Source organism: Chiloscyllium plagiosum, chromosome 21 (assembly GCF_004010195.1).
Source record: "Chiloscyllium plagiosum isolate BGI_BamShark_2017 chromosome 21, ASM401019v2, whole genome shotgun sequence".
NCBI lineage: Eukaryota > Metazoa > Chordata > Chondrichthyes > Orectolobiformes > Hemiscylliidae > Chiloscyllium > Chiloscyllium plagiosum.
This window is the reverse complement of record NC_057730.1, coordinates 22,483,305-22,504,921: the sequence shown is the minus strand read 5'-3', so window position 1 is coordinate 22,504,921 and position 21,617 is coordinate 22,483,305. Positions and strand designations below refer to the sequence as shown.

General features: G+C 43.7%; 1 protein-coding gene across 6 annotated transcripts; it reads right to left on the bottom strand.

The window, feature by feature from the left end:
- Positions 1 to 1,080: 1,080 nt before the first annotated feature.
- Positions 1,081 to 20,372, bottom strand: sbk1 (SH3 domain binding kinase 1). Of its 6 annotated transcripts, XM_043711510.1 has the most exons (5): positions 18,471 to 19,375; positions 16,222 to 16,450; positions 14,251 to 14,447; positions 10,115 to 10,317; positions 1,081 to 2,212 (listed from the first exon to the last, which is right to left on the bottom strand). In XM_043711510.1, exons 3-5 carry the CDS (start codon positions 14,438 to 14,440, stop codon positions 1,433 to 1,435), a joined length of 1,173 nt encoding a protein of 390 aa, XP_043567445.1. In that variant the 5' UTR covers positions 14,441 to 14,447; positions 16,222 to 16,450; positions 18,471 to 19,375; the 3' UTR covers positions 1,081 to 1,432. The 6 variants fall into 6 exon arrangements, with proteins under 6 accessions (XP_043567445.1, XP_043567444.1, XP_043567447.1 ...); XM_043711509.1 differs by lacking the exons at positions 16,222 to 16,450; positions 18,471 to 19,375 and adding an exon at positions 19,747 to 20,372; XM_043711512.1 differs by lacking the exon at positions 16,222 to 16,450.
- Positions 20,373 to 21,617: the final 1,245 nt, after the last annotated feature.

The window sequence follows — 21,617 nt, the reverse complement described above, 5'->3', positions numbered from 1 at the left end:
GCATTTTGGAAAGGCAAATCAGGGCAGGACTTACGCTGTTAATGGTAAGGTTCTGGAGAGTGTTGCTGAACAAAGAATAGTGAGCGGCACAGTGGTTAGCACTGCTGCCTCACAGAGCCAGAGACCCGTGTTCAATTTCCGCCTCAGGCAACTGAATGTGTGGAGTTTGCACATTCTCCACGTGTCTGTGTGGGTTTCCTCCGGTTTCCTCCCACAGTCCAAAAATGTGCAGGTTAGTTGAATTGGCCATGCAAAATTGCCCGTAGTGTTAGGTGTAGGGGAATGGGTCTGGGTGGTGTGCTTTGGTGGGTCGATGTGGACTTGTTGGGCCAAAGGGCCTGTTTCCACACTGTAAGTAATCTAATATCTCAACTGTATTGAGCATCATTACGCTCAATCAACAAGGGCACACATCAGGAACAAACAGAATCAGGCTTGAGCATGAAAATCCTTCATAATCAATTTACTGCACAATTCAGTTGAACAATAGCCTCAGATGTAGTTACCAGGTAATCTGTTTAATGAGTTGAAACTGTGGTGCTGGAAAAGCACAGCAGGTCAGGCAGCATCCGAGGAGCAAGAGAATCGACATTTCAGATACAAGCCTTTATCATTCATAAGCCATTTCTGATGAAGGGCTTATGCCTGAAACGTTGATTCTCCCGCTCCTTGGATGCTGCCTGACCTGCTGTGCTTTTCCAGTACCATATTCTCAACTCCGATCTTCAGCATCTGCAATCCTCACTTTCTCCCAATCTGTTTAATGACAAATAGTGCTAAATTATGGACAATTTTCTCCATGACAACTTAGAACTGAATTGAGTCTTAATGAATTTATTTCATTTAGGATCTTCACAGGGCAGCATGGTGGCTCAGTGGTTAGCACTGCTGTCTCTCAGCACCAGGGACCCAGATTCAATTCCAGCCTTAGGCAAATGTCTGTGAGAAGTTTGCACATTCTCCCGTGTCTGCGTGAGTTTCCTCCGGATGCTCTGGTTTCCTCCCACAGTCCAAAGAAGTGCAGGTCAGGTGAATTGGCCATGTTAGTGTTAGGTGCATTAGTCAGAGGGAAATGAGGGTCGGTGTGGACTTGTTGGGCCAAAGGACCTGTTTCCACACTGCAGGGAATCTAAAAAAAATAAGACATTTTTATACCATCACTCTGGGCTGAACACGAACATTGTTTCCAAAGATCAAGGACCTGAACCTAACTGGGTTCTCCCATCTCCTAAGAGTAGTTTGCACCTTTGAAACAGTTTGTAAACTTTACCACTGGTCATGGGAGGAGGGACTTCCTGCACAACGAACCCACCCACAGGATGTGTTTTTATTGCCAGAGCTAAAGGATCGAAAGATTTGAAAATTATAGCATACCATTCTTCTCTCCCCTCGTCTCACCATAACAGTGTACACCTACTAGAGGATTGGAAAGTTAAACACATATTTCAATTGCCGTGGCAACAATCATTCGACCTTTGCCCTTGTCCTGTCTTCCCTCCATCCTGCTTCCAGATGGGTGTGAACTTGACTCTGTTGATGGGGATGTGAATCTGGAACCTGCTGTTTCTGACAGAAGGCTTCTTCTGAGGGGAGTAGGCATGTTGGGGGTTGTTCCCTCGTGTTTGTGTGCCGGTTTATCAGACGAATGGGTTCTACATCGATAAGAAGACCTCCTCCTCAATTCTACCATCAAGTCACATTTCAGAAAATAAAACACTTCCTTGACAGAACATCTTTTCTCTGGATCAACAGCCAGCAGCCTCTGAAACATTCGGAGGGCTCCATCTGTGAACCTTTTCCACTGTGAGGGAAACCCATTCAGCCGGCCCCTCTGCCACCGGACAAACTCCTCATAGAATGTGTCAGATGGCATAGCAGCCTCCCAAGGAAAGTTCCCAGTCAGCATGCAGAAGATCAGAACACCAAAAGCCCAGACATCAATGCTGCAGTCAACTAAAAAGCCTTCAGTCCTGTTGGCCTGACAGATCTCTGGAGCTGTGTATGGGATGGTCCCACTGATGCGCTTCACTCTGCAGCCAACTTTGCGCGTCATACCAAAATCAGACAGTTTCACCCGTCTGCACTCCTTGTCAAAAAGAAGGACATTCTCTGGCTTTATGTCCCGGTGAACCAGGCTCTTATTGTGCATGTAGTCGATAGCTAAACCCAACTGCTGCACACAGCGCTTCACGTTGTCCTCAGGTAGCCCCACCTGCACAGAGACAAGAGTTAATTAAGTGTGGCCAGTCCCAGCTTTCACCTCCCCCAATCTTTAACCCTTTCAAGTAATATTCATGCAGCCAAGGTTACAGATCTTCCAAACATGTGAATTAGGAGCAAGAGTAGGCCATTTGGCCCCTTTGAACGTTTCCTGCTATTTAATAAGACCTGGCTAATCTGAGTAGAGAACTAGGGGTTTGGGTACATAATTCTTTGAAATTTTCATCACACTTAGATAGGGTGGTTAAGAAGGCATTTAGCATGCTTGCCTTAATTGCTCAGACCTTTGAGTTGAGTCATTATGTTGAGGTTGTATAGGATGTTGTTGATGCCTCTTCTGAGGTACTGTGTCCAGTTCTGGTCTCCCTGTTATAAGAAGGATATTCTTAAGCTGGAGACGGTTAAGAAGAGATTTACCAGGATGTTGCCAGGAATGTTGAGTTATAAGGAGAGGCTGGACAGGCTGGGACTTTTTTCGCTGGAGGATAGGAGGTTGAGGGCTATCCTTATAGAGATTTATAGAATCTTGAGGGGTATAAATAAGGTGATTGGCAGGTGTCTTTTCCCTAGGATGAGAGATTTCAAGAACGGGGGCATATATTTAAGGTGAGAGGAGAAAGATTTTTTTTAAAATGAGGGCAATTTTTTTACATAGAGAGTGGCTCATGTGTGGAATGAAATTCCAGAGGAACTGATGGATGCGGATAGAGTTACAATGTTTAGAAGACATTTAGATAGGTTTTTGGAGGGATATGACTGGCAGGTGGCACTAGCCTAGGTTGTAAGTTTGCTTGCTGAGCTAGAAGATTTGTTTTCAGACTTTTCGTCACCATGCAAGGTAACATGATCAGTGAGCCTCCATCGAAGTGTTGGTGTACTATCCCGCTTTCTATTTATGTGTCCTGGTCTGTTGTGGTAGAAGATATCATTTCTGGTTCATTTTCTGAGAGGTTGGTAAATGGGGTCCAAATTGATGCGTTTGTTGATAGAATTCAGGTTTGAGTGCCAGACCTCCAGGAATTCCTGTGCGTGTCTTTGTTTAGCTTGCCCCAGGATGGATGTAAAGTCCCAGTTGAACTGGTGTCCCTCGTTGTCTATGTGAAACGATACTAGTGACAGTTGGTCGTGTCTTATGTTAGCTAGTTGGTGCTCATGTATCCTAGCGGCTAGTTTTCTGCCACTCTGCCCTATGTAATGTTTGTTGCAGGCATAGAGTCATAGAGATGTACAGCATGGAAACAGACCCTTCAGTCCAACCCGTCCATGCCGAGCAGCTATCCCAACCCAATCTAGTCCCACCTGCCAGCACCTGACCCATATCCCTCCAAACCCTTCCTATTCCTTGCAGAGTATTTTGTATTTGACATTCATTCTGCTGGTTGTTGGTAAAGGATGCTTTATATTAATCAAGAACTGTGTTCGTAGGTTTGTGAGCTACCATGATACCAAGGAGCTGGTGTAGTCCATTCGTCATCTCTGAGATATCTGTAATGTCTTTCACTCCTGCTATCTTTAAGTAGCAGAAAACGTTCAAAGGAGCCAAATGGTCTACTCCTGCTCCAAATTCAAATGTTGATGGAACTTGGCTAGTGACAATTAATAATTTAACAGTACTCAACTAGCCTATGGACATTCCATGCCATAACTGACAGTTATTATTGAGAGAATTTTCTATTCTCTACAGAATTTCCACGTAGACAGAAATTAAATGTTTATTGTTCACAGACCAATTTTCATTTGTTCATCTGCATTTTCCTTCACTTCTCAGAGTACAATGGGACCTTGATCAGATGGGCCAAGGTTTAGATAAATGTGAGATGTTGCATTTTGATCAGACAAATCGTGGTGAAACTTACACACTTAATGGGGAATGTTGCCCTTGGGTTGCAGGTTCATAGTTCTTTGAAAGTGGAGTCACAGGATAATGAAGAAGGCACTTGGTATGCTTGCCTTTATTGGTTAGTGCATTGAGTATGGGAGTTGGGATGTCATGTTATGGCTGTACGGGACATTGGTTCGGCGACTTCTGGAATATGCATTCAATTCTAGTCTCCCTGCTACAGGAAAGATGTTAACATTCCTATTGGAACAGACAAGTCAGAGGCTATAAAAAGGACAGAACAATCAATTGATAGGGAAAAGGCAGACAAGTCCCCCAGGTCTGATGGTCTACATCCTAGGGTATTAAAGGATTTGGTGGCAGAGATAATGGAGCCATTGGTTACAATATTCCAAAATTCCCTGGACATAGGAAAGGTTCCAGTGGATTGGAAAAATGCTACTGTAATGCCCTTACTCAAAAAGGGAGGAAGACAACATGTAAGAAATTACAGACCAGTTAGTTTAACATGTGTTGTTGAGAAAGTGTTACAATCAGTTATCAAGGAAGCAATATCAGGATATTTGGAAAGTCAAATCACCAGCCATTAGAGTCAGTATGGTTTTACGAAGGACAAATCATGTTTGATAAATTTGCTAGAGTTCTTCAAGGATATAACAAGCAAAGTAGATAATGGGAATTCAGTAGTTGTAATATATGGATTTCTGGAAGGCGTTTGATAAAGTGCCGTAAAAAAGGTTAATTCACAAAATTGGATCACATCGGATTGGGATCATTTATTAGCTTGGATAGATGACTAGTTGATGGACAGAAGACAGAGAGGTGGGATAATTTTTTTCTGGATGGCAAGATGTAACTAGTGGGATGCCACAAGGTTCAGTCCTTGGACCCCAGCAATTTATCATCTATATTAACAACTTGGATACAGGGATAGAAGACTCTAGAGCCAAATTTGTGGATGACATAAAAATAGGCGGGATGGTAAATTGCAGTGAGAAATAACCTTTCAAATGGTTACAAATAGGTTAAGAGAGTGGGCCAAAATGCGGCAGATGGAGTTTAACATGAATAAGTGTGCGGTCGAAAAAATTGGGAGAGACTTCAGGGTGCTCCGGTGCAGAAGGATCTGTGTTTCCTTGTTCATGAGTCACTCTCATGAAAACTATGCAGGTACAGCAGGTAATAAAGAAAGCGAATGGAATGTTGGCTTTTTTAGTTAAAGGATTCGAACATAAAGGTAAAGAAGTATTGTTGCAACTATACAAAGCATTGGTGAGATACTTGACTATTGTGCACAGTTTTAGAACAGTACAGCGCAGTACAGGCCCATCAGCCTACAATGTTGTGCCAAGCATTTATCTTAATCTAAGATCAACCTAACCTACACACTCTCAAGTTACTTGTCCAGCAGCCACTTAGATGTCCCTAATGTCTCTGACTCTACGACCACCGCTGGCAGTGCATTCCACGCACCCGCCACTCTCTGCATAAGTAACCTACCTCTGACATCTCCCCTATACGTTTCTCCAATCACCCTAAATTTATGATCCCTCTTGATAGCCATTTCTGTCCTGGGTAAAAATCTCTGGTTATCCACTCTACTATGCCTCTCATTACCTTGTACACCTCTATCAAGTCACCTCTCTTCCTTCTTCTTTCCAGTGTGAAAAGCCCTAGCTCACTCAACCTCTCTTCATAAGACATGCCCTCCAATCCAGGCCTCTTCATAAGACATGCCCTCCAATCCAGGCAGCATCCTGGTAAATCTCCTCTGCACCCTCTCTCAAGCATCTAAATCCTTCTTGTATTGAGGCGACCAGAACTGGACACAATATTCCAAATATGGTCTAACCAGGATATTATAGAGCTGCAGCAAAACCTCATGGCTCTTAAACTCAATCCCCCAATAATGAAAGCCAAAACATCATACACCTTCTTAACAACCCTATCAACTTAGGTGGCAGCTTTGAGGGATCTACATACATTAGATTACTTACAGTGTGGAAACAGGCCCTTCGGCCCAACAAGTCCAAACTGACCCTCTGAAGAGCAACCCACCCAGACCCCTACATTTACCTTCACCTAACACTACTATTGGCAATTTAGCATGGCCAATTCACCTAACCTGCACATCTTTGGACTGTGGGAGGAAACCGGAGCACCCAGAGGAAACCCACGCAGACACAAGGAGAATGTGCAAACTCCACACAGACAGTTGCCTGAGGCAGGAATTGAATCCGGGTCCATTGAACCCCAAGATCCCGCTGTTCCTCCACACTGGCAAGAATCCTGTCTTCAACCCTATATTCAGCATTCAAATTTGACCTTCTGAAATGAATCACTTCACTTATCCAGGTTGAACTCCATCTGCCACTTCTCAGCCCAGCTCTGCATCTTGTCAGTGTCTTGTAGCCTACAACAGCCCTCGACACTATCTATAACACCACCTACCTTTGTGTCATTGGCAAACTTACTAACCCAACCTTCCACTTCTTTATCCAAGTCATTTATAAAAACTACAAAGAGCAGAGCCCCAAGAACAGATCACTGCGGAACACCACTGCTCACTGACCTCCAGGCGGAATACTTTCCATCCACTACCACTCTTCTTCTGGCCAGCCAATTCTGTTTCCAGACAGCCAAATTTCCCTGTCTCCCATACCTCCTAACTTTCTGAATGAGTCTATCATGGGGAACCTTATCAAATGCCTTGCTGAAATCCATATACACCACATCCACTGCTTTACCATCGTCAGCTTGTCTCGTCACATGCTCAAAGAACTCAATAAGGCTTGTGAGGCATAACCTGCCCCTCACAAAGCCATGCTGACTATATTTAATCAAACTATGTTTTTCCAAATAGTCATAAATCCTATCTCTCAGAATCCTTTCCAGTACCTTGCTTACCACAGATGTAAGACTGATTATAACTCCCTTTCTTGAACAGAGGAACAACATTTGCCTCCCTCCAATCATCCAGTACTACTCCTGTGGAGAGTGAGGAAAGATCAATGCCAGTGTTGCAGCAATCTCATTCCTCACTTCCCATAAGAACCTTGGATATATCTAGTCCGGCCCTGGGACTTATCTATCTTGATGCTTCCCAGAATTTCCAGCACATCCAATTTCTTAATATCAATCTGTTCAAGCCTATTAACCTGGTCCACAGTGTTCTCACTATCAACAAGGTCCCTCTCTCTAGTGAATACTGGAGCAGAAATCTCATTTAGGGCCTCCCCTACCTCTTCAGACTCCAGGTACAAGTTTCCTCCACTGTCCCTCATTTGCCCTACTCTCTTTCTGATCATTCTCTTATTCCTCACGTAAGTGCAGAACGCCTTTGGGTTTTCCCTAATTCTTACTGTGAAGACTTTTCCGTGCCCCCCCCCAGCTCTCCTCAGACCATTTTTGAGTTCTTTCCTAGCTACACTGTAATTCTCTAAAGCTGTGCCAGATCCTTAATTCCTCAACCTTAAGTAAGCTTTCTTTTTCCTCTTATCATCCAAGGCTCCTTCACCTTACCATTCCTTGCCTGGCTCAGTGGAACAAAGTTATCCAACACTCGCAACAAGTGCTCCTTAAACAGCCTCCACATTTTTGTTGTGCAATTGTTCCCAATTTATACTCCGCAGCTCCTGTCTAATAATAGTATAATTTCCCCTCCCCCACTTAAGTACCCTCCCATATTTTCTGTTCCTATCCCTCTGTATGGCTATAGTAAAGGTGAGGCAGTTGTGGTCACTGTAACCAAAATGCTCTCCCATCGAGAGATCTGACACCTAGCCCGGCTCGTTGCCTGGTACCAAATCCAATATGGCTTCCCCCAGCTGGCCTATCTACATGTTGAGTCAGGAATCCTTCCTGGATACTCCTGACAAAATTGGCTCCATCCAGACCATCTGCGCCTAGGAGGTTCCAATCAATTTTGGGGAAGTTGAAGTCACCCATAACAACAACTCTGTTACATCTGCACCCTTCCAAGGTCTGCTGTCCAACCTGCTGCTATTGGGGGGTCTATAAAAAACACCCAATAAAGTGACTGCTCCTTTCCTGTTACTGACTTGCACGCATACTGACTCAGTAGACAAACCGTCCTCAACAACCTCCTTTTCTGCAGCTGTGATCACTCTCTAATTAACAATGCTACTTCCCCTCCTCTTTTACCCCCACCCATTCTTTGTGAAATATCTAAACCCTGGAACATCCTGAAACCATTCCTGTCCCTCTGAAATCCATATCTCCATTATGGCCACAACTTCGTAGTTCCAAGTACTGATCCATTCTCTAAGTTCATCACTCTTATTCCCGACATTCCTTTTGGTCGCTTTATTTGAGGAAAGATGTCGTGGCATTGGAAATAGTTCAAAGGAGATTCACTAGATTGATCCCAGAGATGAGGGTATTGTCGTATGAAGAGAGATTGAACAGTTTAGGTCTATACTTTCTGGAATTTAGAAGAATGAGGAGAGATCAAATTGAGGTATTTAAGATAATATAAGTTATGGATAGAATAAATGTGGTGTGGATGCTTCCTCTTGTGGTGCATTCTAGGATGAGAAGGTATAGTTTTAGAATAAGGGATAGCAAATTTAAAACAGAGTTGAGAAGAAACTACTTCTCTCAAAGGGTTGTGAATCTGTGGAATTCACTACCCCAAAGTGCAGCGGATGCTGAGACAGTGAGTAAATTTAAGGAGGAGTTTGACAAATTTTTACTTGGTAAATGGTTGAAGGGTTATGGGGAGAAGGCAGGAAAATTAGGGTGCGGAGCATATCCTGAAGAAGGGCTTATGCCCGAAAAGTCGATTCTCCTGTTCCCTGGATGCTGCCTGACCTGCTGTGCTGTTCCAGCAACACATTTTCAGCTCTGATCTCCAGCATCTGCAGACCTCACTTTCTCATGGGGAGCATATCAGCCATGATCAAATGGCAGAGCAGACGTGATGGGCCAAATGGCTTAATTCTGCTCCTATATCTTATGAACATATGAAACTTGAAAGGGTGCAGAAAGAATTTACAAGAATGTTGCCAGGATTGGAGGGTTTGAGCTATAGGAAGAGGCTGAATAGACTGGGGTTATTTTCCCTGGAGCGTCAGAGGCTGATGGGTGACCTTATAGAGGTTTATAAAATCATGAGGGCATGGATAGAGTGAATAGCCAAGGCCCTTTTCCCATGGTAGGGGAGTCCAAAGGGGATTAGAGGGCATGGGTTTAAGGTGAGAGGAGAAAGATTTAAAATGGACCTAAGGGCAACTTTTTCACACAGGGTGGTGCATGTATGGAATGAGCTGCCAAAGAAATTGGTGGAGGCTGGTACAATTGCAACATTTAAAAGGCATCTATATGGGTACATGAATAGGAAAGCTTTGGATGGATATGGGCCAAATGCTGGCAAATGGGCCTCAGTTTATTTAGGATATCTGGTTGGCATGGATGAATTGAACCAAAGGCTCTGTTTCCATGCTGTACAACTCTATGACGCTACATGTTCATTCAGCTGGATTCATGTCCCCTCTGTGAACCATACACACCAGGGTGGCTGAAGTGCAAGTTATGCTTTGCCTTTATTTACTTAGCTTTACATGAGCTACCAAAGGCTACATGTTTCATTGGGAGAATGGTCTGCTGGCTGGTCTGACACTTCACAAAGCACTATTCATATAAACATCATGGGCCATGCTTGGTTCAGATTCAAATGCGATGAATTGGAAATATGGAAACTAGGACTAAAGTTCCACTTGGGCCTCTCAATGAAGTACTAGAGTTAACAGAGCAGCGTAAATGACAGCTAGCTGTACTGCAATAACAGCCCCAACACACCATACTCCAAAACCAAGCTGCCATTTTCCCACTATATGAGTCTATTACTCATCTTGACAATGACTGTTTCCAGTAATTTATTCATAATGAAATAGAAACTGCTGTTCACAACCCTTATCTTTGCCCAAATTGTAATGAACCTGTACCTGACCTGAAACAGCTTCTATGGCTACAAAATTGGACCAATATTTTATTTCTTTCTAAAAACAATTCTGGAAATTTCTGGTCGCTCACCTGGGGAGGGATGATGTCAAACAAATCTCCACCTGGAGCATACTCCTGACCAAACACATAGCAATCTTCAGTCTCAAAGACAATGTCAAAGACCTTGATAATGAAGGGGTTGGAGGAGAGATTGTTAGTGACGCTGTACTCTTTCAAAAAATTCTTCAGCTTTGTTTTGTTTTTATTCAAAAACTTTAAAGCCATTTTGGTTCCTGCAGAGAGAGAAAAAAAGAAAGAATACTGTAAGAAGAATTGGGTATGTGAGACTGACCCAGGCAGCAACAATGTGTGATGGTGAAGGAAATCAGTGCATTCTAGGGATAGGAAACTTATGGAATATAACACCAAGTTATAATAAAACCCAAAGTCTCGGTGAAGAGGCATTCATCGAGTAGTTCCCAATATTTTCTACAATTGTGAAGACAAAATAAATGTAGTGAGAGTAGTAACTTGAACAGTAGATACTGACTGCACACAGCATATCATGGGGGCTGCCACTGTCAGGAATTTTACTGTACCCCAGTTATATTTAACAAAATACCAGACTTGAAATGAGGGTCAAAATACAGTATTTATACTGGAGTCACAGTGAAATGATATGATCAACATTTTACAAAACCATTTGATTTGAAGCCGCAATAACTGTTTTATGGGGAGAAATGTGGCAGCTAATCCACACCAAGAACATCCTATAAACAAAGGGTCAGTTAGACTCGAAACATCAGCTCTTTTCTCTCCTTACAGATGCTGCCAGACTTGCTGAGATATTCCAGCATTTTCTCTTTTGGTTTCAGATTCCAGTATCTGCAGTAATTTGCTTTTAACCAGTTAATATGCTTTTTGGTAACATTTATTGAAGGAGGACACCAGGCAAACTCCTTACTTTTTTTTAAATAGTACGAAAAAATCCAGTTTAAATTCCAGCATAAAGACTGATGCTTCAGACTCCCTCAATAACTTGCAAAAATGTCAGATTATAATATGTCTTCAAGTACCAAGAGCGGGGCTTGAACCTAGAAATAACAAACCACATTCTGTATGAGGAATATTAAAATATTCAAAGTGAACGATGCAAGGAGAGCATAAGTTTCCACATGTGGGGCTGAGAGGCAGCTTTGGACAATTGGTGGTCTAAGTAAGTAAGACCAGATGAGTATTTCTACTGTCTAGTCTTTGGTCTTCGGTTTGGAGTCAGAGTATTTAAAGTATAAGAGCTAAGGTAAGGTTTCTGGTACACAGTTAATATTCTTTAAACTAGAGGAAGTAAATGGAAAGGAAGAAATTTAAGGCATGGGAAGGCAGCTCAGCCATTATTATACTCACTGGTGTTTAGAGGAATGACCAGGGATCTCATTAAAACTTAAAAAATTCTGACAGGGCTGATCAGACAGGATGAAGGGATGATGATTCCCTGGTTAGGTAGTCCAGAACAAGGAGGTCACAGTTTCAAAATATATGGTTGACCACTTAGGACTGAGATGAGGAGACTTTCCTTAACTTAGAGCATGGTGACCCTATGGAAATCTCTACCACAGAAGGCTATGGGGATCAAGTAACTGAAATACTTTAGAAAGAATTAAGTAGGTTTGTAGAGGCTAAAGATATCAAGGGGTATGGGGAGAGAGTATGAGTATTTTGCTGTGGTGGAGTATCAGCCAAGATCATGTCGAATAGCAGAAAAAGCTTGATGGACCTAATGGTCTACTCCTGTCCCAATTTTCTGTTTTTATGACAAATGTAGCCAATGACACTGGGATCCAAAATATATTCTTTTTACTTGCTGTTTGTGAATGAAGTGGAGTTCTTTCCAACAAGTAATGTGTAAGGACTTGATCACAAGCAGCGAATTCTGATACAAAACCATTTCAAAACTGCTGCTTGGAATTAAGTGAGGATTAATGTTTCTCTGCAGCTTCCATTTAAAAAGTCTCACCTTCTTCATGCTTTCCCTTCATCTTTCTATCCATGCAGTTTATAATTTTTGGCTCTTTTGCTTCCAATTAATCACACTCTGCAAATTGTGGGCATCAGTGATTACCTTGTGCAGGGCCATTTCCCACTCCTGACACCTGATATACCGCAGATGAAAGCATTGCTCTCATGGGATTAATACTGTATTAAAAAATCGAGTGGGGTTATAGTTAACGTGAGTGACTGAAGATATGGAGTTAAGGAAACGACAGTGAGCAATTTGTATTCACAGGGTTAATCTCTGACACTCCTCAGCCTCAGTTACAGCTGCAGACTCGCTGCCAGGAAGCTCAAACTGACCTAATTATAGAGTCCATCTTACATCAGTGAAAAAATAGGCTAATTAAAATTAGCGGTCGAATCCACCAATTTATAACAGAGTCGACAGCAGAGAGTTTTGATTGCACATTCCTAATCTCTGACGCTGTGTTTTGTTAAACACTCAGTGTACTCCTGCCAGTTTCCTTTGTTAGTATTGTTGAGCATTCAGCTCCATGTTAAAGAAAGGCAGTGAACAATAGAGGTGAAGATGAGTGTTCACAATGCTAGTGAATGGATAGTGAAAGAACTGAAGGCAGCACTCATTGCACTAAACACAAGCTCTTTGTCAGCGAGACACTGAATGCAGGACAAGCAGACTGCTTTACGTTCCTTGGCTTTCTCCCTGGTCTTTCTATGAAATGTGCCATGTTGCCTTAGCAACAATTGAGCAGAGACAGGAGATTAAAAATGGTTTCAGTTCTGACTGCTTTTTGAAGACACTGAATGTCTGGAGTGCTAAACTCAATCCACCCCAGTGAGGTTTCCTCTATACGCAAATTCAGTCCACAGAGACTCAGTAATCTCACCAGACTGAACCATATCCCTCAATCCACTGTATCACCGTATCGTTCAACCCCCGCTGTCTGACCATATCCTTCAACGACTGTCTCACGGTATCTCTCAATCCACTGCCTCACCAAATCCCTCAACGCACCGTTTCACCGTATCTCTCAATTTACTGTCTCACTTTATCCCTGAAACCACGGTGTTCCTCAATCCCCACTGTCTCACCATATCTCTCCTACACCCCACTCATCCAATCATCTTTTCTTTTCATTGTAAACTTATTGGCGTGATGGGGAAGAAAGGGAGCCTGTGCTAGTCCATACAACCTGTGGAACATACATAATAAAAGCAAATTACTGCGGATGCTGGAATCTGAAACCAATTGAAAATGCTGGAAAATCTCAGCAGGTCTGGCAGCATCTGTAAGGAGAGAAAAGAGCTGACGTTTCGAGTCTAACTGAGCTTTGACAAAGGGTCAGTTAGACTCGAAACGTCAGCTCTTTCTCTCCTTACAGATGCTGCCAGACCTGCTGAGATTTTCCAGCGTTTTCTCTTTTGGCTGTGGAACATACACTTTTGCTTTGAAAAACCACAGTTCCCAGCACATCCAACAAAAAAAACCACTATTGTGTAATACATATCAAAACAGCGGATAAAAGAGCAACGTCAACAAGAAGTATGTTAGAATGAGAATCAAAGACACAGAGAAAGAGACGAACAGAGAGATACCGAGAACGCATGGAAATCAGTTCCTGTTGGGAGTTACCGCTGCTTCCTGAACAGGAACACGTCAATGTAAGCAGAGACTACCACAGTGATGTCTAAACCGTGTTTTGTTTATCGGAAGACTACCAAGGCTGCCATCTCCCAGGAATTTCTGACTCCATTTTGAACTCATCTGCTAATTTAAGTACTATATATGCGGGCTTTTAATAGCGAATAATTGTGAATCTTTCTAGTTTGTTAGCTGGAATGTTCTGAACTACACACAGTAAAAGTCCAATCGATGTTCTTTTGTCCCGTACTAAGTCCCATCCACTTTCTTCCTATTATTTCGGCCCCTTCTATTCACTTTCCAAGCTGTCGTCTTATTTCCACCTTCCAATTCTTTGAGTGACCTCTTCCGTTTCTGACTCACTCCCCAGTTGAGGCAGAGTGAAGTTTTGGCCATAGAATAGAGCCCTGCCTCAGCCTTGTTCTTCTCCTCAAGGCTATCCCCAGAAGACAGCCAAACTTCTGGCTGCTGGTCAGCCTAGTGGTCAGTGACCAGGATCTATCCTGACCATTCCGCACACTGACTGAAGGCACCAAGCGCTGGGAACTGTTCGTGTTTGCCTGAAGTTTACCTGCGTTTTTGTGAATAACGAGCTCCACCCTGCCGTACGTCCCCTTGCCCAGCTCTCGGATGAAATCATAATGTTTGTGAATATCTGACGCCGACAGACTGCGTACGGTCATTGCCTGCAGATCCTCCGTGTCGCCCACCGTGCCAAGTGAGCTTCGGGTCAGGTCCTGTTCAGTCCCGCAGACATTCATCCTTGCACTGAAGACAAGTCAACAAAAGAAACAGCAGATTACCAAATCATTCGCCCGGAGGAGCAGGCAGTTCAGAAATGGCTCACAAAGACCCTGCGGCGTCGGCACAAATCTCAACACTCCCCCCATTCATTCAATTTAAAACCCCCAAACCACAAGGACAATGCCATGGAGGGACCCACGATCTTGTGCTTGGAGCACAGTTGTCGGGGAAATCAAGCCTGACCTACAGCTCAATGTTACCCATTATCACCCACTGTTGCGGTGAACCCCATGTCTCGGATGGCAGTGGAATGAGATTGTAAGTTATCCATCCAACTTCACAATTTCCTCATATTCTGTAACCCAATCCCTGCAAACCAGCACTCGCCAGTCTGTCAGAGGAAGAGCTTATTTGTATAGCTCATTTCGCACCAGGAGGCGCTGCAGTACCTGCCCTTTCATTGGGCGGGGGTGGGGGGGAGAGATGTCAGTATCCAGTTAAACGAAGTCAAGGTCTTCCTGTAAGCTCATGCCACCCCATAACCACAGTGACCCGACGCGAACTGCCTGCGGACTGCGATCACAGCCTGCATAACCCTCGGAATGCGGGGAATGCGGACGATCTCTGGCCATGAGCTCTGGACGATAGTAAACAGGGAACCACAAGAGAAGGCCAGCTCGGTGAGGGAGAAGGCTTCAGCAGAGAGGGTCTGCACAAGCGTAAACAGATTTCATCTCGGTCAAACCTAGATACAGCAACTCAATCTGAGTCACTTACTGCAAACATAAATCGGAGCCAGTCAGCTGAAGTGCCGTGGCGTGAGCTGGAGTCCCCCACCTCCCCAATCTGTCTCTCTTGCTCCACTTCACTTCCAATCTCTAAGGACATGACATATTTCTGTTCTTTGCGTCAGCTCAGTTCACCGAGGCTTTTGGAAATTCAGCACAGAAATTCATCAACCAGCAACCAATTTCATCAACTAATTAACACGTTAAGCATTTTGGAAGCTATTTTTAACAGTCCTTTACCTGATTCCAGTTTTCCGCCGACCCTCTAGATGACACTAACTCAGAATGCTGGGGTACACCTCCATGGGTACGTTCCAAGAGTTGCTCAATGGCTTTCGTCAGGAGTGAACCTCGACTCGACAATGTAGGTCAGTGGGAAGTCAGAGCCGAGCCCAAGGCTATCCTTGCCCACTGGACACACACAAACGCACACACAGGGGGGTGGCGAGCACAGACGAACGGAATGTTTTCCCATTACTTCACAAACCCAGAAAGGCCGAGGCCATCAATCCAGCTCAAGCCACTGCCCCAGCTAAGTGAGAACACATCTACGTGGCTCACTGTTATATTGGTTGCTATTACCTACCAGAAAAGCTCTTTCAGCCTTTGCTACATGATATTTCACAATGCTGTGTTACACAGGTTGATCCATGGACTTCTATCCCTGTTGAAATGCAGAGCCACACGCTCCAACACCTGTTTTTAGTTTACATCACCATACTCCTGCTGGTTTGTTCGCACACCGTCTTAGCCTATGTAATGGTGTTCTGCTGCAAAGTTCACTCACGTTCATATTAGGCTACAGGCTCTGAGCACTGTTGGAGGACCCACAACTTCATTGAAATAAATGCAAATTTGATAGATTTCGTTCAGGAAACAATAATCTGGATTACAGCGCATGAGACGTTTGAAACCTGACATCTGCTAACTGAGGCTTGAAGTGCTTGAGAACAGCAGGGGTCTCTGGGTCCATGCTTCACAATGTTCGCCACCACTGGCAGTTTCCTCACCTTGTGTGTTAAACTAACTGATGGAGATTGATGGCTGTGCTATCCGGATAACAGAAGTTGAACTCGATGGATCGTGGGATATTTTTGAATCTAATTTGTTGCTGTTTGAGTGCTGCAGAGGCTGGAAAGGAAGACAACCCAATGGTCTACAGATGATCAACCGGCTGGTCGCCCAAACCAAAGCCATCCAAAGCAGCGTCCATGCAAGAGCGTCCTTTGCACACTCGGTCTAGCAGAGAGAGACATAATAGGAATGGCAACCAGACACAATTAAAGTGGAAAGGAGAAGCTAGTGCAACAAAACCATGCGATAGAAAATAAAACAACCACCATCTCAGGAACAAAAGCCAATAGGATCTCAATCGCATCAAACCGAGGAATAAACTGACAAATAAATGGGAGAAAAACATAATGGGAACGACATTGATTCATCACTTTTCTCACCAAGGCTCTCCTTGACTAATCCTTTTTACCCAAAGACCCGATTTCAATAATGTTCCGACCAGTAATGTTCAAGCCACTAGGTTACGTTCTGTAATTTGACATTCTTGATAATTTCACCAGCTGTAACGTTTTTTTCCATTTAAACCTGATAGAAACAGGAGGCTATTATCAATCATAGGCGCTCCTTGAATCATTGCTAGATCCTGATATGTAGTACGGCCTTGGCAAAGGGGCAATGTCGGTGGCGTCTACAGATCACAATGTGTCGATGTCGAAAATACGGTCCCATTGGCTTCCAAACTCCAAAACCCTGATCTATCTTCCTGCTGTGAGGCTCCATCGCCACCTACACGAATCCTCTCATGCTCAAAGCTTCTCTGACACTGTCTTCCTACTGCCAAGGTCACATGCTCAATATGGGTCAGTATCGGTAACCAAACCGCCATTTCAGCTCAACATGTGTCAAGGGGACACAGTCTCGAGGCACTTAAAGGTAAATTTGGGTTGGACACCTTCTTACATGCGAAAACAAAAACAAAACAGCCAGCGATAATCAGGAGAATAGAGGCTGGAAAAACACTTGAAAGATTTAAGGTAAAAACGTGAAGAGCTGGAGAAGCCGAGCAAGTCTGGCAGCCTCAGTGGAAAGAAAGCCCTGAAGAGGGCTCATGGACCCGAAACTTTAACTCTGTTTCTCTCTCCCCAAATACTACCGGACCTGTTGAGTCTGCTTTTGTTTCAGATTTCCAGCATCCCCGGTTCTTTGTGTTAATGTGAAACATCTAAGAAACCGCTGGATGGGGAGCAGGAACGAAGGTCTTCCTTGATAGCTGGTTGAGGGATGTGGGGACCAGGCCAGCTTGTATGTATGAGCCTTACTCATCTCCGGGTGAAGGTGATGGATGGACTAGAATGGACTGAATGCTCTTTCTCTTCCGCATTTGCCTGGATCAAAAAAAAATCATGGGCCCAGTCAAAGCAGAGATTTTGCCCTACAATTTTCATGGAAACGTGAAAAAAAACTTGTTTAGTGTAAATTCTGCATTGATTTTCGGACACTCCCTGAAACTGTTGGGAAGAACCGATAGAAAGAATTACACTTCTGTAGCACCTTTCATTACCTCAGGCCACCCGAGCCGCTTATCAGCCAGTGCCATTGGAAGTGCAGTCAATATAATGCAGGAAACACTGCAACATCACACAAAGAGCAATGATAAGTACATAGAACAGTACAGCACCTGAACAGGCCCTTCGGCCCACCAGGTCTGTGAGGACTTTATGGCATTCGAACTTAACCCCATTTGCCTGTACATGGTCGTATCCCATTATTCCCTGAATAATAACCGAAAGAACTACAAATACTGGAAATCAGGAAAAAAATGCTGGAAAAGCTCAGCAGGACTGGCAGCATCTGTGGAGAGAAATCAGAGTTAACATTTCGGGTCGAGTGACCCTTCTCAGAACTCTATTCCCCGGCCTTTTATGTGTCAGCCGAAATGCCTCTTAAACATTGCTACCGTATCCGCCTCTACAACCTCCCTTGGCAGGGTGTTCAGGCATCTACCACCCTCTGCGTAAAAAACAACTTCTCTCGCACATTTTTAAACTTTTACCCTCTCACTTTAAATCTCTGCCGTCACCCGTTTTTGACATTTCCATCCTGGGGAAAAGACTGCGACTATGCACCCTACACATGCCTCTCATAATTACATAGTGTTTTAGTGATTATGGTTTTGGAATAAATATTTGCTAGGACTTGAGGGGTACCCTCCTTTGAATAGTGCACCAGGATCTTTTACACTCACCTGAAACAGCAAACGGGATCTTGGTTTAAAGTCTCAGCTGAAAGACCGCACCTCGGGCAGTGCAGAACACCCTGAGGCTGTTGAGGTTCAGGACTCGGGACTTCTGTATGAAGTTGAATGAAAAATGCTTTGACTTAGAGATGAGAGTCCTACCACTGATCCACAGATGACTCTTTAAATAAAGCTATGCTCTTCAATAATAAGAAACTACACAAACAAATAAACTGTTCTTTGTTCCCACTTCATACGTCTCGTCCAATAGATGACATGGCACCTATCTTTCGGTCTAGGGCGTTTCAGGGAGCTTCTGACAGCACGTTGGTTGCCTGATGTTTCCGAGGATATATTAAAATGAAGGACTAACAGAATCTCCTTTAGAAAACTCCATCTGTAAGAGCTATACTTAATATTACTGAAGTGATTAGAAACATCATACATTCCGGATCTACATACAGTATTTAGATGTACATTTGAGATGCCAAGGCAGACAAGGCTACGGGCCAAGTGCTGAAAATGGGATTAAAATAGTTAGGTAGTTGTTTTTAACCAGAGCAGACTCGATTAGCCGAAGAACTTTCTCTGTGCTGTAGATCTCTATGACAGTGACTGTACTTTATAAAAACGGATTAACAAACCGGTGGCCAGCGAGGTCTGACGTATAATTGTTACTCGCTGTTGACAATATTGTTCAAAGTTGAAGAATCGTGGGTGTGGTCCCATTGGATGTGTGGAACTGTACCCCGGTGCCTCAGTGAGCAATCTGGACGGTCAGAAGAAGCAAGAAACGTGATTTTAAAAATTTAGAAGAAGAAATCAAGGCAGCGAGGAGAAGGAGTGAAAACTCCTTGCTCCCTGACAACACACTCGAGGAGTTGTCCTCCGATATACCATAAATATACCGAAACCAGCCGCGGCTTTAGAAAGCCTCGAACATTAAGAGGGAATTCGAACTCTTTAGGATCCAGAGTTGTTGATTGCTCTCGGTCATCTGTACTAACAGAAACAGACGAGCTGAAATGTCACAACTGTGACAAGTACCCTGGAGCGATGTCCAGCCTGATCCAATGGAGAGGATGGACGTGGGTGTTTGATCATAACCTGCGTCCTTTCTTCTAACAGCTCCCAACAGTTACACTCCGAAATGGCTCTGCTACAACTCTGGTGGCAGAGGCAGGTTTTCCTGGGGCTCTGAGCAGCAACCCCCCCCCCCCCCCCCCACCACGCACCACGCCTCTCCGCACTCCCGCACCTCACCATCCCTGCGGCTGAGACTCACCTGCAGCTTCTCGACACCTGAGCCGCTTCCACATGCTCCCTAACCCTCTCCCTCGGCTCTTCCAGCCTTTCCTGTTTGTTGCCCAGCTGGAATTTTGGAGTTTCCTTCCCTTGGAGCAAAGAAGGAGCCCGGGGTGCTGGTTGGTGGCGGAAAGAGAGGGCGAACTGTTCAACAGCCCCTCTCCTGATTCACCAGCAGCTGGTCACTGAGCAGCTTTCCAACATCACATCTCGGCTGCAGCCTTGTCCTCGTTCCTTTGTCCTTTGTTTGTCTAATGGCCCGTCCTTATGATTTCTATGTCGGGCTATTCTGCTCTACTTTCATTCCCGAATATGTTTTTTTTCGCTCTTGCTGATGCAGTAAAGCTCAGCCTCTCCCTGCCCTATTTATTACAGGATTGATGCAAACCCCTTCGTGCTTGTCCTACTCCACTCCCTCTGTCCTGGGGCTCACCGCTCATTCACTTAACAACGCGCTCCAGGCTGCTCCGCCCCATACCGCACAGCACTGGGTCCTAGCGTCCTCTCAGCTCAAGGTACAAGTTCCACCTCCTTCACTCTCGTGTGCCTTAAACATTAAAATAGAAAATGCTGGAAATATTTAGCAGATCTGTCGGCATCCGTGGAGAATTAAATAGCTAAACATTTTATGCCAATGAACTTTCAGGGAAAATAGTAGGAAGTCACATCTTCAGGTGCTTAGGGTCCAAACTCTAACTTTACTCTCTTTTAAAATACTCCTTAAAATCCACCTTTTTGGGCAACCTTTTACCTCTTTTGGTCACATATCTAAATATCTTCTCACATTTTTCACGTTTGGGGGGTGAGGGGGTGACATAATAGAGGTTTATAAAATCATGAGGGGCATGGATAGGATAAATAGACAAAGTCTTTTCCCTGGGGCGGGGGGGGGACTTTTTCATGCAGAAGGTGGTACGTGTATGGAATGAGCTGCCAGAGGAAGTGGTGGAGGCTGGTACAATTGCAACATTTAAAAGGTATCTGGATGGATAAATGAATAGGAATGAATATAGGCAAGTGTTGGCAAATGGGACTAGATTACATTAGGATATCTGGTCGGCATGGACGAGTTGGACCAAAGGGTCTTTTTCTGTGCTGTAACATCTCTATGACTATTATTATGTCTGGTAAGTGCTCCTGTGAAATATCTTGAGAAGTTTAATTCCCCTAGAGGCACTGCATAAATACTGGAGAAATTCAAAGGACTAAAATCTGATAAATTGCAGGACCTGCTGGCTACATTCTAAAGTTATAAAAGGGATAACTGCAAAAGAAATGGGTGTACTGGCCATGATTTTCCAAAATTTCCTACATTGCAGGATAGTTTCAGAAGATTAGCAGTTAGCAAATGTAACACTGCAATCAAAAAGGAGGCAAAGAAAACAAAACAGAACTATAACCCAGTTGGCAAGCTGTTGGTCACTTAGGAAGTGCTGAAATCTATTCATTAAGGAAGCCTTGACAATGCATTCAAGGAATGTGTAGAATAATTATATGTTTTATGAAGAGAAACCCAGTTTGGCAAATGTGTTAGAACTCTTAAGGATGCAATAAGTAAAATAGATAAAGAGAAACCAGTAGATACAGTAAACTTAGATTTCCAAAAGATATTTGATAACGTGTTATATAAAATATTAATAAATTAGATAAAGGCTTATGAAATGATGTCTTTGTATGGAAAGTGGATTGTCAATAGATAGAAAATAATGAGCAGAAATAAATGAAGCATTTTCAAGTTGGGAAGCTGTGATTAGAAGAGTGCCACAAAGAACATTGCAGGGACATCAGTGATTCAAAATTTGTATTTAATGACTTATTTGATGAGACAGAAAGTTACATGTCTAAATTTGC